At 41.8% G+C, this 15,921-nt stretch overlaps 1 protein-coding gene across 1 annotated transcript in view; it reads left to right on the top strand.

The window, feature by feature from the left end:
• The window catches only part of antxr2a (ANTXR cell adhesion molecule 2a), a 71,484-nt gene that overhangs the window by 29,079 nt on the left and 26,484 nt on the right, over window positions 1-15,921 (top strand). The window contains exons 13-16 of the mRNA XM_046385898.1: window positions 2,995-3,045; window positions 3,990-4,079; window positions 5,926-6,099; window positions 6,827-6,907. Of these exons, the coding sequence (XP_046241854.1) occupies window positions 2,995-3,045; window positions 3,990-4,079; window positions 5,926-6,099; window positions 6,827-6,907 (396 nt within the window). The remainder of the gene's footprint in view (window positions 1-2,994; window positions 3,046-3,989; window positions 4,080-5,925; window positions 6,100-6,826; window positions 6,908-15,921) is intronic.

Raw genomic sequence — 15,921 nt, 5'->3', positions numbered from 1 at the left:
TTTACAAAAATCCACAACAGATTATCGTTTGGGGCTATGAGAGAGGGGCCACAGATGGTGCACCCTGGTCTTTTTTCTGTTTCTCTGTGTTTTTTTTTTCTACTGAGATGTGATAAAGGCAAATTTACCGTCCACTGCTGCCAACCACCCCTCTCACCCTCTCCCTACCGCACCTCTGTTCCCACTCACCCGCACCGCCCCTTAAATGATAGACGTCACCTGGCTTTGTGGACCTGAAGGGAGCCCATCCAGGATGAGATGGAAGCATATTTTGGAAAACCAACAAAGGCATTAAAATGTAAACCCCCTGCAGCATGTCTGGCTGTGGACGTGTTTGTCTTGGTGGAGAGAGCTGCTGTTGCCTTCCATCGAGGGACGCGGCAGAAGAGGAGGGCCATGTGTGGCTTGTTAATATTTAAACCTCCAGTCTGCCAGGTTTCAGCAGTCGGGATGAGCCCCCCCGCATCCGCATCCACAAACACACACACACACACACACACGCGCCCAACCTCTTTCCCACAATCCTTCTCTCTCTCTCTCTCTCTCTCTCTCTCTCTGTCTCTCTGTCTGTCTCTCTCCCACATGGATTGATGCCAGGAGAGAGGTCATACAAGCTGTGGAGTGGTAATTTCTTTGTTTATGATTTGTTTGGAAATTAAACTCAGAATGGCATAGCCTTTAGTTCAAATCAAAGGATTCAGGATTTGAGATGCAATTTCGAATTACACTGCCAGTTCATTGACATTACAATTGATTCAAAGCTAAATTGTATCCACTTAATAATAATAATCTCTGGTCATTTCATTTTAGTTACCAGCGATACTCTCTCACAGTACCTTTATTGTTTCTTGTTTCTCTTTCCATCTGAACCATATTTTCCATAATCTAAAGTATAAAGCATTTTTAAATTTCCAAATATGCTACCTGCCACTGATCCATTTCCATAAGCTTCCTAAAACAGCTTGACACAACGCGGTTTGAGCTTGAGTTTGGGAATGAACGGATTATCAAGTCAAGTTGGACAGTCATAAACACAGCCATATGGGGATGATGCCCCGAATGCCTCTGATTGGTCCAATTCCCTCACCCCCTGGTGTGGTGGTTGCAGTGAGTAGGCGCTAGGGCTGATGTCAGGTGGCTAAGTATGTTGTGGTTTGGTTTTTAATTATGTTGCTGAGCGCACCTCTTCACATCTGTCCATCAGGTAGCTGGGAAAGAGCAGCAGAGCCCCGTCATTTGGATAATGCTTTATTTATCCCACAATATGTCCAGGAAATCTGCTGCATAATTACTTAATAAAAAGAGATAATCCTGTCAGCGTAAGGTGTGGCTGAAATTATGTTAATCATTGATGGAGAAGCTACCAGTGGGCCTTTACTGGATTTGCTTACAGCCAGTTGTGTGTCAAAGAGCAATTAATTAACCCTAATTGATTATTTTTCATTATTCTAGCAGTAAGTGGATAGTGTGATGGTATCCTTGAGCTTAACAGTGAATGAAACAGCTGTTAGGATCTATGATATGCTATAATTACATTGTTCTTTTTTCCCTCCAAACCAATTTCGCAAATGCATAACCAGTGATGACAGTGAAGTATCTGTCTTTGATGACTAATGGACAAAGGTCTGCTTTCCACTTTGCTGCACACCTCAAGTTGAGCTATGTCCTCACTGTAATTATATGTACAGTATTTATAGGCTGACTGTACTGTGCTCTGTGTGTAGTGCTGTTGGACAGTAAAATGATGCCTTTTCTCTCACCAACACTGCGAAAATCTGGTTGAAATAGTGTACTGGAAACACTTGTTCTTTCTTATCAACCTCTTCTGATGAGTCTTTGAGCCTTTGAAAATAAAATCTTATTTTCATTAACACGTAAACAACACTAAACATTGTCTGTAAATGTGATAAAAACCCAAAATGCAAATATAATCAGTTTACAACAGTATCAGAAAAGAAAGTCCTTAGATTTGTCAATGTTTTTATCCTCTGATTTTGGTTAATTGATTGACTAGTAATTGCTGCATGGGTCTCCTCCATACCATAGGGGTATATGCATCTATGATCATTTAAATCCCACAATTATCAGAAAACAGAGACAGGAAAAGATAAGACATCTGTGTCTTGGGAGCTGCAGCGCTGCTCTCCTTAGCGACTGTCTGTGATCCTTCTCACAGACAGAGTGAGTGTCTTCAGCAATCTTGCTGTAAAAAGTCTGACATCAGTTTGTGAGATGTCTGACTGACACCTGACAAATGTCAATGTCAGGCTGCTCTTTGCTTTGCGATGCACATCTGAAAAACCCAGTAGAGGCATCTTGTCTTTGAGTGGAATCACATTGTGGACAACCTGCTCCTCAGGTGCCATGTCATCCGGTGTTGTCGTAAACAGTGCCACCAGGATGGTCACTGTGCTGTGGAGGAGGTCTGTTGTCGTTATGTGCGTGTTTTTGTTTTTCATTTTTGGTCTTCTGTGTGTGTGTGTGTGTGTGTATGCCGTCACTCATCTTCGACGCAGACGGAGTTTGGAGCTGAGCCCGAGCCTTCTCCTCTGTATCTCATTGGAGCTAATTAACTCCTTAGGACTTTATGATTGGGGGGATTGCTTGGGAGCACTGAACCCCATCCAATTAATTAAGAACTAAGCGGGCAGCGGCGCTTGCCCCAAAGACTCCCCTGTCAACAAGTTGATTTTCAGCTTTTCTTTATTTTGCACGGGGGGCCCCTGATGTTGGTTTACAAGCAGAATCCTTGTAATCAGTAGTCAGCGGGGCGATGGGGTGCCAGTTGCAGTTACAAAGCAGCCTGGCAACGGCGGCATCTCTGCTGTGTGACGAGCTGAGGGACGTCTCTGTTTGACTCAGTCACCTGTCACGGATCACCTCCGTCAGCCTCGTCTGTGCTTGTCTTGACAAGAGTGTGTTTGTGTGTGTCTGTATGCATCCCCTGATGGACTTTGTGCTGACGATCTTTTGTTTTTTTTTGTGTTTATCCAGGTCATCAAAGACCCGCCACCGCCTCCTCCTCCTTCCCGTCCTCCGCCACCTGTGAGTACATGACTACAGCATTGTCACAACATCAGAATGTTTAAATGGATGCCGCTGAAAGTCACAGACAAAAATACTGCACTTCATTATGCCACAAAATAACTTAAACAGAATATCATCAACAAAAAATGAGTTTTGACATGTTGCTTAAAGAAATATGGAAGACAAGAAGAGAAGAATATGATGATTGATACCATTCTCATGTCTTTGTGTTCAGTATGAAGCTTGAGCAAGGAGGTGTACAGAACATACTAACAACATGTTATGTATCAATTATTGAGTTTTCCAAGCTCCGTACTTATTGCACAGCCTTGAAAGTTCTAGAGATCTTTTCTTCTCACTCTCTGAAAGACAGTGAATACTACGTAATGTGAATATTTCCCAAATTGTTGAACTATTTGCTTAGAAAGCTGTTTAGTTGCTGCTAGTATTACACTGAGAAATTGTTCTTTACAGCTTAAGAATTTTTATTATGGACAATTATATCATCATATTGTAGAAATCTGATTCATGTCTCTGTCATCACAGTATGCACAAATAGATAGCGGTTTTTAACATGAACTAGATTTTAAACCTCCCTGTGCAAGACTCCGCAGATTATTAAAAATACTGAAGGAAATAATTTGAGGAAACCACCTTAGTTGATGAAATCCATGAAACACATTGAACCATGTAGAAAAAACTGATGACTGCAGCAGAAGTAAGGACAGACGTATCCCTTCCTTCCTGGCCTAATGATCTAATTCAGTCTTTCCTGTAAGGAGGAAATGTATTCACATTTTGATGAAAGGGATTGAAACATAATAACCAGAACAATAGCAAGTTCAGTCCTGCACTACCTTCCGTTGGACTACATGTTAGACATGCTAGTGTCCACATATGGCTCCAACTTCAAACACTTACTTACTGTAAATGAGTGTGAGTCTGCTAATTTGTCTTTTTAGGAGCCAGAGCCTCTGCCCAAGAAAAAGTGGCCAACTGTGGACGCCTCCTACTACGGAGGAAGAGGAGCTGGAGGAATCAAACGCATGGAGGTCAGAGTCTGACTGTCATTCTCCAACATGTTGCTTTCAGGAGAATCGTGAAATGCTTTTGTCACAATCACAAAGTCACGTCGGTCGCATTATGTTTGACACATGAATCTTCTTGAAGATGTCTCAGTGTGAAATGATTTGAACAGCAGATTTTAGAACATTAGAGTCGTCTTTTTTATCTAGTCAATAAAAGAAGACCTGAATTGCTACAAAGATTAAATCCCAGACAGCAGGAAGTGACACATTTGTGACAGCTGTTATCCTGTAAACTGGCATCAGGTTGAGAGAAAACTGCTGATTTTCAGTCTTTTCTCTGAAGCTACAAGTTTGTTGAGTAACACATGCAGGGGGAGGAGGAAGGGAGGGAGGGACTGACTGACTGACTGGTGGACTGACTGACTGTCCGACCGGGCCGCTGTCCTCGTCAGTCCACTGATGCCTCCGACATGACAGGCCCTGCCATCTCGTCCTTGGCCGTCCAGGCCTGATTGGATCAAGTCATTGCCAGAATGAAGGATTGAGTGCTGCTGTCAACTTGACATACCCACCTAACCCACCTCTTCTCTCCACTTCCCCCTTCTCAACTCCCAAACCTTGGCAGCCCCTTTGTTGTCCGCCTCCTCTATAGGGAATCCAGGTTTAAAAGTGAGCTCTCCTCCTCCTCCCTCTTTTCCCCTCGCTATTGTGCCCCCTACTGCTTCTCAGCCCCGAGGAAGTTAGTGGCATTACGGGTATTTCCCAGCATCCTCAGGGAGCCCCTACCTCTTGACTTTTTCCCCATGAGTGTTGCCGAGCTGCAAGCCAGGCCGTCCCGCCGCTCTCTTCTTCCTGTAGCTGGTTGATTCCCACCGACAGGCCCATCTCCACTTCTGAAGCTTCCCCCCTGCGGATGGAGAATGAGGTGCTTGTTAAGATCAACCTGCCCTTTCCTCTGCATCTACATATAAGATGCCATGCTGAGAAAACCACCTCCACCTCCACCGCTTTGCCTCTGCCAATATTTCAAACGCGTATTGAGCAGGCTGAGGTGAGAACGTATCTTTTATTCATCGCAGCCCTCTCTTTTCTTGATGCGGCAGGCCAGGGATGTATCCCAGAGATGATTCTGAAAAGCTGTTCTATATTGTCACGGCTTAACCTACAGCTTGAAAACTGTGTCGCTAATTAATCACCTCTCCCCATTCATGTGACGGTGGATTTTTTATCTCCTCCTTGCAACAGATGTGATGAATTCAATTAAAAATGCAGGACAGCTTAACTAACACACAGGCCTCCATTCACACGCTCACACCCAATAACACATTATCCCACATGTAAATGCGCTTATTAATAAAAGCAAAAACAGGTTTTCAGGTCATTTCTTATGGATATATAGTGATAGCAGTCGCCCAACTCCCTTCTTATTATCATCATGTTTTCTCATGTTTGAAAGCACCTTTTTAATCGCTGCTATGGGTGGTATTTTGAACTTTCTGAATATTTTGGACTGATATTTAACTAAGGGCTGTGGATTGTTATTGGTTTCATGATCAATTTAATATAGGAGCCCAAGCGACTACTACTGAGCAAGTGACTCTGAAGGACGTTTGTCAGGTCTGAGAAATATACCTCCATGATGTCATAGTGATGTCATCAGGACTACAGATTTCTAACAGAAATCCTAGCAGAAGTCTGCATTGTAAACTGTGGGTTGTGATGGTTGAAAACATGACCATTGACCAAGAAGTGGGAATATAATGAAACTTCATTGTTGCGTTGCATTATGGGAAGTGTAGGATGCTATGTTCCTCGGGTTTTATGTGCTGCAAGACAATACTTGAGTTGAGACCGATCAATTACTCTCTAGGTGCGCTGGGGTGAGAAAGGCTCGACAGAGGAGGGGGCCAGGCTGGAGAAAGCCAAGAATGCTGTAGTCTCAATACCAGAGGAGGACCCAGAAGAGCCAATGATCAAACGTCCCCCCTCGAAGCCTGCCCCCACCTACCATCAAAATGAGAACAAATGGTACACTCCCATCAAGGTGAGTGCATTAGTCATGTACCTCTTACTGATGTGACTGATACATTTGTCTTTTTGTCTTGTCAGTTCTTTCTAATACAGAATCACAATCATAAGAACAAAACAATGTGCACCAAAGCACTGAGGCAGCCATTCGCAACGCCATCTTCATTGATGATGTTTGTCATGTATTAAGGTCAAAGGTCCACTTCCTACCTATTTAAAGCTTTTAAGATACAAGATACAAGATAGGTTTATTTGTCACACACACAATCATACACGGTACAATGTGCAGTGAAATTCTTTATGTCCCTGCTACCAAAAAATAGGTAAATAAAAAATTTAAATATTGCAAAAGAGAACGGTTGTAAAAAAAATAACAGTATTAAAATTAAAAAAGTGAAAATTTAACAGTCTTTTGCCGTCTTTGCCAATATTTAATAAAGATCTCAGGCCCAGAGATCATCCAGAAATTGAGACGGAAGTTATGGAATGGAGGTTCTGTGATGATGTCGGAGCCAGCTTAATTAAACATTAACAACCATAAAAAGATCCTTAGATGCTCCTAAAAACTAGTAAATGGTCCTTCCAGCTTTTATTATTTTGTTACAAAGTTCAAAAATAACTTGCAGTACCTAAAATTTCCTTTTTGTTTTCTTGTGTCTTTTCTTTCCACATATTCAACATTTCTGCAAATAAAGTCAATGAACAAGTTGCCGAATCAAAACTTAATTTATCTGTTTTGTCAGGGTCGTCTCGATGCTTTGTGGGCTCTGCTCAGGCGACAGTATGACCGAGTTTCCCTCATGCGACCCACATCTGCAGACAAAGTAAGTCATTGAAAAGGACCTTAATGTTTTCCAGCTCTTGACACTTCTCTTCCTGGTGAAAAGGTCTAAAATACAAAAGCTACTTGTGTTAAAGAAAATATGCTGAAGCTTGCAGGCTTGTGTGTGTTTGTAGAGTGTGTATGGGATACAGTTTATTAGATTCAGAATGTTGTGTTTAGCTTTTATTTGCACAAACTCACAGCCTAAAGGGTCAGTCAGCAGTGTGGAAGGTCTTCTTTTTGACTGTTATGAAAGCCGTAATCCTCAGAATGACTTCATTTGGGAATTTTTCTTATCCTCCCGACTCAATAGTTACAGTTAAGGACTCCTTGTTTTGTTGTGGCATTTGCGTAGCATAATCTGTGTACTAAATCTTAGCAGAGGAAGCTTCTAGCACAAGTTCAGCATTGTGTTGTTGTTACCTAAATGAGTCAATGTGAGCTGCAGCTGCAAAGGCTCACTGAAGGAAGCATGACAGGGACAACCTAATATGGTCACACTCTGAACTTTTCTCAGTCTCCGTCAGAGAAGATATTGGCTCCGCAAACTGAAACTCTGTAGGCGGTTAGGGGAGCACGCTGCTCACAAACCGCCACCAAGTCAGTTAACCAGATGTTATGATATGCTACAGCCACAACAGTTGCTGTTGACAAGAGATATATATGCCTAATCTCTAAATGAATAGCATATTTTAAAATATGATGCACTGGTGTAGAGTGATGGAGCATTTTGATTTTATTTTTTTGCCCAGATTTCAGGCCCAGAAAGAGGTTTTTATAGGCCTTTTCTTCTGAAGCACATTAACAAACTCTGATGAAGTGGTTGTCAGACTTTCCACCACTGTCCCACATCAATGTGTGTACATCTCCTTTTTTTTGTTGGTTACAAGGTGGAGTAATATTAGCTCATTTGCATTTAGACACAACATTTAAAGCTGAAACAAGGCCAACAACTAACTCCTCCAAACATTCCCCTTTGTGAATGAAGTGAAATATCAAAGACAGCTTTATCCACTGTGGTGGATTCTTCTGATCTTCTTCCTCTTCACAGCACTCCGAGAGCAGGAACTTTTTTTTAAAATGCTTCACAGAATGATGTCAGATTGCAAATGTCTCAAGTGGAATAACATTTGCTGCTCTGAAGAACATGGAGAAAAAAACACGGGCCGGTGTGCCAGCTGTTAGCCTGCCAGTTGCTACTCATGGCGTCACAGTGCTGTTTAGCAGAGTTCAGAATGCCAGAAGATTTTCCATAAAAATTAAACAGCAACTATTTTTGACCTGATCTTATTCTTTTGACAAATCATCAGTGCCGTGACAAAATTGTTAATAATTTGTTTTAAAAAGGCTGCTGCTGTTTTTGTTTTTTTTAAGGATGAGGCCAGGGCATATTTTATTATAGTACACTTGTTGGAAGGGCTGTCGTTTTCGTGTTGAAATGCCCGGTATTCATCCAGTTGTTTGGCAGAATGACTGCAGCTCCCAGTGTGTAGAAGCTGATAGATGTTACTGCACAAGAGGTCACCTAAGTTGCTCTGAGCAAACAGCTTGGAAGCATAGAAAACAGAGAGGTAAGCCCACCGGTGAGTAAAGCGGTTGTGTCAAAGCTGGTAGGATAGAAGAGGACATGGAAGAAAAGCTGCCAGTGGAGTCCCTGGCACCGCTGGCTTACTTCATTCACATGCCGATCACTGCGCCAAACTCCACTTTCAAGTCTTTGATCAAGACTGTACACAGTGGACACTGGAAAGAATGAAACAGGAGGCCACGAGGGCTGTGTGTGTGTTTGAAGGACCAGTAGTCGCCAGTGAATGGAAACCGAATATTGGTGAAAACAGAAATCATTAATTTTTAAATGAGTTATTTTCATTTCTCATATAGGCTTCTGGGTGAATTCCAACCATCAAAATGAGCAATACTACTGCTTTTTATGACAAGTGAAACATTTCAGTTATGATTTAATTCAACTTTTGACTCTTTGTGCAAGAATGAAATGCACTGTAACACTGAGTTGATTCAGTTTGATTGCATTAATCTGTACTTTAAAAAAGTACAACTCCACAAACACAGACTATAAAATGTAGAAAATAAAAACTAAACCAGAGTTTGTAACTTAAGAAAACAGTCTCACCTCAGTGTCACCTGTCATTTATCCGCTGTTGGAGCATTCAGTCATGTCGCATGATATTCAGCTGCACATGGAGTTTGCAGGTTATCCTTGAATTGTACATATATAGTCAAAAATAACATAACTTAAAGGTGAAGATTGCATGTGCTTAAAATATAGATAGAAAACTTAGCGTAAGACATAACAAATGATAGAAATGAAAAGCATGAACATACATAAGATAGAACTGTCTGATGATATATCATTACATTTGCTGAAACATTTAAGACAGATACTAGCCTGTTTCTTCTTTTTAGTGGCCAGCATACATGATATGCACTCACGTAGGCTTTTGCCGGACACATTTCTTTGGGGTAGTTTTTAGCAGAACCTTTCCTTGAGTGCAGATTTTACTCAACTTTCAAATATTGTATTTACATTAGCATCCCACTGTCAGATTCTTGCAGCTTTCCAGCAAAGCTAATTGTTTATTATTCCTTGTCTTCTTGTGGAGCCTATTTTGAGTCAGTTACTGCTGCTGATGTCGGCCCTCTCCTGGCTGGCCCTCAATGAGACGTGCGTGTGATATTGGGCTGACACATAATTTGACTTTATCAAAGCGAGAGGAGTCTGAACTGACCACGGTGAGGTTAGGTGTAGATGGCAGAGCGGGCAGCGGTGGCGTGGACAAGAGAAAGTGGAGAGGCGCAGACAAGGGAGGGGAAGCAACGAGGGAGAAAGGGAGGAGGGCATCAGTCTTTGATGGCGGACAGGAAACCTCCAGGGTCATGAATTTTTCAGTGGGCTGCATCCGTGGGGTTACAAGGATTCGTACAGGTGTAAGGAAGCAGGTTGTCACAGACATCTGTTCAGCACAGGGACCCTGGTGTCCGTGCCTCCCCCTTCCCCTCCCCCATCCCTCCCCTTGCTGAGTTTCCATCCTCAATCCCCTTCCCTCTGTCAGCAGTCCCCTTTTCCTCACCCGCCCTCCCTTGGTGCTGCTGCCCGGAGCCAGACTGCTGGATTGTCAGCAGATGCAGAAGAGAGACAGAGAGACAGAAAATGAGAGTGAAACAGGTTTTTCTTTTTCTTTTTTTTTTTCTTTTTTTTTTCTCATGGTCTCACATTTAGCGCCGGCGGGCCTTCAACACCAAAGGTAGAGCGGGGGTGGACACAGCTGCAGTGCCGAACTTGCCCCAGGCACAAATAAAGAGATCTAATGTGGTTTGACTGTGTTGTCGGTGAGACAGGGGAGCCGGGGAGGCACTTCAGAGCCAACTTAGCACAGCAACATCTGCCGCCAAGTTTTGCCGGGGATCGACTGGGGACAGCAGGTAGAGAAAGGTGGCAGAGAGAAAGAGGGAGGGAGGGAGGTTGGCCTTATTCTGGTGCTCACTTGGGCTCTTTTTGAAGAGGTGGTGGTGTGCATGCATGTGCATTTTTTTTTTCAGAAATCTTTTTTTTTCTCTCATTCAGTGCCCTCCCCCAACCTTCACTGGTATTGTTCTCTAAAAGCAGCTGTCCACAAAATGTCCAAACAAGGTGTGCAATGAATGATACATCACTGTACATTAAACCCTCTGTGTCCTCCTACAGAAAAAGACACGAGAGTAGCCCGGCCAAAAACAGAAAACAGGAATTACAGTTCTTGTTAGTCTGTGTGGATTTCCAGTTGGATTTCCATTTGTTCCTCTTGCTCTCATCTGTTCCTCACCAGGGGGATGTGTGTGCTGAGTATGCTGGTGTGTGTAGAGGTTAATGGGATTATCTGATGGACCTCTATCGGACTGTTAAGGCATAGTTTATAAAATCCGTTTTGTGGAGGAGCTCCAGCTCCTTCTTGAATCTTGATATTTTAGTTAAAATGTAGTAATGAGGTGAAACTTAGTGATCCTTCTGGGTAAAAGTAGAAGAAAAATAGAAGCATGTGTGTCCTCCCACAAGCATCTTGGATATTGCTCAAGATCTCAAACATCGTGTTAGCACAACCCCTGCAAGCATTTAGCCAAATCGAAAAAGGAAATCCTTCCACCTCTCTGTAACTCTCATTTCTCATGTCCTAGCATGCCTCTATCGTGTGACATCACACTATTTGTTCTTTTAGATGAAAGAACTAACTAGGAAAAATATTAAAGTTTATCATGGACATATTTACATGTACATAATCTTCTAATAAATGGATTTAGGAGTAAGACAGAGGAGATTCCTCCCCCTAAAATGCTTCTAATAAACTGTAGGGATAAAGAGCACATGTGAGTCGTAGAGGCAACCTCCCACTGTCTGTATATCTTCTTCCTCCTCCCTTGCCTCTGCTGGTTTATCTTTCCTTCGCCCTGCCAGTGCTCGGTGCCCTGGCTGCGACAGCATCTTGATTTAACAGCCGTCGGTCACGTTGTCGACGGTGCTGTGGGAGCGTTTAATTAAGCGACTGAGCAGAGAGACTCCACGGACCTGCTCTGGAAGAGTCCTGTCAGATGGATGGAGTAGAGAGAGGGGAAGGGATAGATGTTAAAGGGAGGTGTTAAAAAAAAAAAAAAAAAAAAAACGAGGACAAGGCTGGCATAAGCCGAGGGCCACCGAGGGTAGAGGTGACAGCCTGCTTGCCTGGCATTGCCTGGCATTGCCTGGCATGGCACGGCACGGCACGGCATGGCAGAGTTGCCCTTGGAGGTCACAGCAATACATGCTTGGGTTCATTTTCTGCTTCCTCAGCAGCTCAGTGTTGTGCCTGCCGGTTTCTCAGGGCTCAATTAGGATGCTGCGAGGTGCTGCGAGGTGACTGTTTGCATGGAAATAGAGCCAAGTGAAACATTACACTGGAAATTGGATGAAGATATTTGTGTTTCAGTTTCAATGTTTGACTGGCGTGGAGGTGCTACATGTAGCATTTTAACGTGAGTAAGTCATCAGTAGTTACCAAAATCATTTTGAGACATGAGAATAATTACTGTAAACAAACAAGACCGTGTCTGAGAGGATTGGCTGCCTCTTCCTGGCCTCTACACTGCATTTTTACATTGCGAGCCACTGGGTCATATTTTGTGGGAAATGTTCATCCAGCGCAAATGGAGCTCAAGTGTCTCTGAGTTTTTCTGAATAGCAGATTGAGATGAGGGGAAAATATGGTTATCATCATCAGAAAGGCGACAGAAAAAAGCTTTGATCAAAACATCATCTTTGTAACAAGACCTGATGAGGATTACGGGAGATGTAGTCTTTTAGGAGGAGTTTTATTACATTGCTGTCTAGGTGCATTACTGAATAGTTGCAAGTGAGACAAAAACAAAAACGAGACAAAAATAAAGTAAAAATAATAATAGCAATAAATTAGAGAGATCTGGACATTTATTTATGTTTTGACTACATGTATTTCTGTACAAGCTTTAACTAAAATCAGTTTAGATTATTCTAAAATGTAAAAATGCCTTTGAAAATCAGCAGTATTAATATTAAGTATGCTCTGTTTGTATTTATTGTCTACTGAATGTACTGAACGTGCAACACTACTGGTGTTTGCTTTGGAGAAATGCTCATAATACAGTGGAAGTAGTACAATAATATAATAAATAATAATAAATGTAATTATAAAAAATAAAATAATAATATAATTATATTATACATGATGTCATCTGTAAATGGAACTTTGGCAAGAATTTAAAATGGCAGCGATATAATGGGTTTTAACCCATCCCAGGTGTTCAGAATGAATGGGCTAAAGGTAACAGAATGCACAAAATACTCTCTAATTACTCTATGGGCAAAACCTATGCCATTAAAGAAATAACTAAAAATGAAAACTTATGCATTTATGAGTTTTAGGAAAGCAACATACTGGCCATGTAAAAATCCATGGGGTGGGATTTGGTGGAAATTTACTGGTGAGGTTGCCGATTGCAACCAATTGAACAACCCTCTCCTCACCCAACCTCTCTTGGAGAACCTTGGTTTGCTGCCAAAAACGTAAAAAAAGAAGAAACATGAAATGATCTCCAGTGTTTGGTCTGTGGGTTCTGGGCATAGCCGTGCAACATGGTGGGCTCTGTAGAAGAGATATAGATATAGATGTAGATATCTGTAGATATAAAAGGCTCATTCTAAAGTAATTAGCACAATAATTTTTAGTATTCGGGTGATCATGCACTTGACCATAATTATGAGTATTATTTTCCATTTCTGCCAATAGATCCCCGTCGTACATGGTGGACCTTTAAAAAGCAAACTGTCACTGATCTGTTGACATAGAAACATGCTGGAGGAGTCATTACAGTCACGACATGATAAACTCAACTCATTATACCACTGAACCAGCTATAAATACAGATTTAAATACTGGACTGAAGCCATGTCATGGGATCAGCAGTAAACTGGCTACCATACTGGTTTTACTGGTGTATCAGTATGTACTCAGGCAGGCTGGTCACATGGAAATGATCCAAGAGAGGAAGTGGCAGCCTCTCAGGAAATCAGGCCGGCTGCTTATGGCCTGAGAGATACACAATGACCCATTTAGATATAATACAAGAGGTGTGACAGCTACAAAATCCTAAAAGACACTGACAATAGATGATATTGGACGTTTTACACCAAGCTCAACAGTGAAATTCATTCAACAGACTGTTTATTCAGTCTTATACATAAAGGATGTATTTAGCAGCTTCTTTCCTTGCATCTTCTGTCACTTGATCTCAGCATGTAAAGCAAAGCAAACATTTGGTTGGTATTGTTAAAAAAAAAAATGTAAACAGATGCACACATACTCATCCTTTCACGCTTTCCGTTTGTTGCTTTTATCTTGTTGCGTTACAATGCCACGCTGAATATGGTGAGAACATCTTTCTTGAAGCTAATAAAGGCAGTCAAACTGTATTGTTCGGTGTTAAAATAAATGCCTGAGAAGAGCCAAAAGATGACACATCCTTGAAGGCTTTCGACATTGCAGAAGGCCCACATCTTGCTCTCCCTGCAGCCGTTGAAGGGAATAATTTGGTACCTAAACATCTGATGAGACAATATGCTAATGTGGTACTAAAGAAAGAGTTGACATCAGCACTAATGCAGAATAAACAGAGTAGTGCATTCTGCATGTTGACATGGGTCAGGATGTTTACCATCACACAGATAAACACCTCGCTTAAACAAATGTAACACTTAATTTCACAATAAAAGGCTTTAATCAAAAGTAAACAACCTGGCAAATGACATTAAGTTGAAATGAACTCCTAGATCAGAGAGCATGAGATTTCCTAATTAACAGGGTAATTGGAATTAAACCAGACCGTCACAAATAATGAAGCGTTGGGAGGAGAGAAGAGGCTTCACTGGAAAAGGCTGGAGTTTACTATGAAAAACAAACCTCAAAATAACAGATGAGATCAGACGTTACTCATGCTTGACACTTAACCCCCAGCCACCATCATCACATTTATCTCTCCATGCTCACGGGAGGAGAAATTTATTTGCTGTTTCTTAGCTTCTTTGTTGCAGTATGTATGTGTTGTGTGGATTTTACTCGAGAGAGAGATGAACAAACAGATGGATGTCGCTGTCAAATGCAACCATTGTGGGAAGCCTGCTGGGGTTGACCAGTCTTTTGCAAGAGGAGAAGGCTTTGCTATTGCTAATAACATAACATAAAGAGTAGAAATAATAAAAAATAAAACAACGTGCAATATTCTTGGTAGTAATTAAAATGCAGCGATATTGTTGTTTCAAGATACTAAAGGCTTTTAACGAAAATTCAAGTAATCTGTGCTGGGAACAAGTCAAGATATTTGTCTTTTCAGCATGAGCCTAAAATATTTCAGACTGATGTTTTTAGTGTTTTGGTGCTTTTGTTTTTTTGTTTGTTCATAATAATTAACATTGATCTTTGTTCTTCCTCGTACCTTGGAGTTCTTTTTTACTTTACGTAGCTCAATACAGCAGCAGCAGCGGTGGTGGTGGTGGTGGTGGTGGAGGCGGCAGTGGTGGGCTGTGTGGGGTAGCTTCGAGCCCTGAGCCTCATTAGTCCTATCAGTGGACGGCCTTGTTAGCCCTAACAAGTAGCCAGCTGACAGCTCCATTCAGCCGCCGCTCCCCCGCAAGAGAAGTGACAGCTTTAACTATGGCGGAGAGCACTGCTGATTTATGAGCCGCACCCGTGCTCTCTTAACCAGATTAGTTCTTTTTACATTAACCAAGGAAAAGTAGGGCAGATGTCTGTATGACTGGTTGTAAATTTGATAATGACCGTCATGTTAATCCCTCCCCTCCTCATCCATGCCCCACACAGCAAGTCCAGGCAGGGACCTGGCTGGTAACAGGATTACCAACGAGGGGACCCTCCCTGTGTGTGTCTGTGTGTTCCATGGACCAGGAAAAAGGAAGCTAATTGTTGATTGGTGGCGGCTGGTTGGAGCAGTAAAGTGAAAAGTAGCCTAATGTGGGAAAAAGTGAGAAACAACGAGAAAATGATTAGTGAGGCAACAGGACTAAATCCCCTCTGGTTCTTCCCAAATTTCTCAAAATCTCAAGAGTCTGGGATTTGTGGCGTCGGAGGTCTTTTTCACTTAAAAACAGTTCTGTAAAGACCATTTAAAACACCTTCACTTTAGAATGCAATCGGATTCGGTTTTATACTCTAGTGTTAAAAAATAATTTTAAAGAGCAAGCTACAGTTTAATTAAAGTCACATTGAGTCTGTTTTTGAACCATTTTTTGACACGTACTGTCTGTTATTCAGAGATTTTCCAACTTGTATTTGATTACACTGAACATACACACACATTACAGACATATTTTCTACAGCTACATCTTTGTGACGTCACTAATGTCTGTCCACGTGTTTACAGTCTTGTTATTTTTTTTATTTTTTACAATTATTGCTGGAGATGTAGATGGACAACAACAATAACAAAAAAAACAACAAC

This window comes from Scatophagus argus, chromosome 4, assembly GCF_020382885.2.
Source record: "Scatophagus argus isolate fScaArg1 chromosome 4, fScaArg1.pri, whole genome shotgun sequence".
Classification (NCBI taxonomy): Eukaryota; Metazoa; Chordata; class Actinopteri; family Scatophagidae; genus Scatophagus; species Scatophagus argus.
The sequence above is the reverse complement of the archived record's forward strand: the minus strand, read 5'-3'. Positions and strand labels throughout refer to the sequence as shown.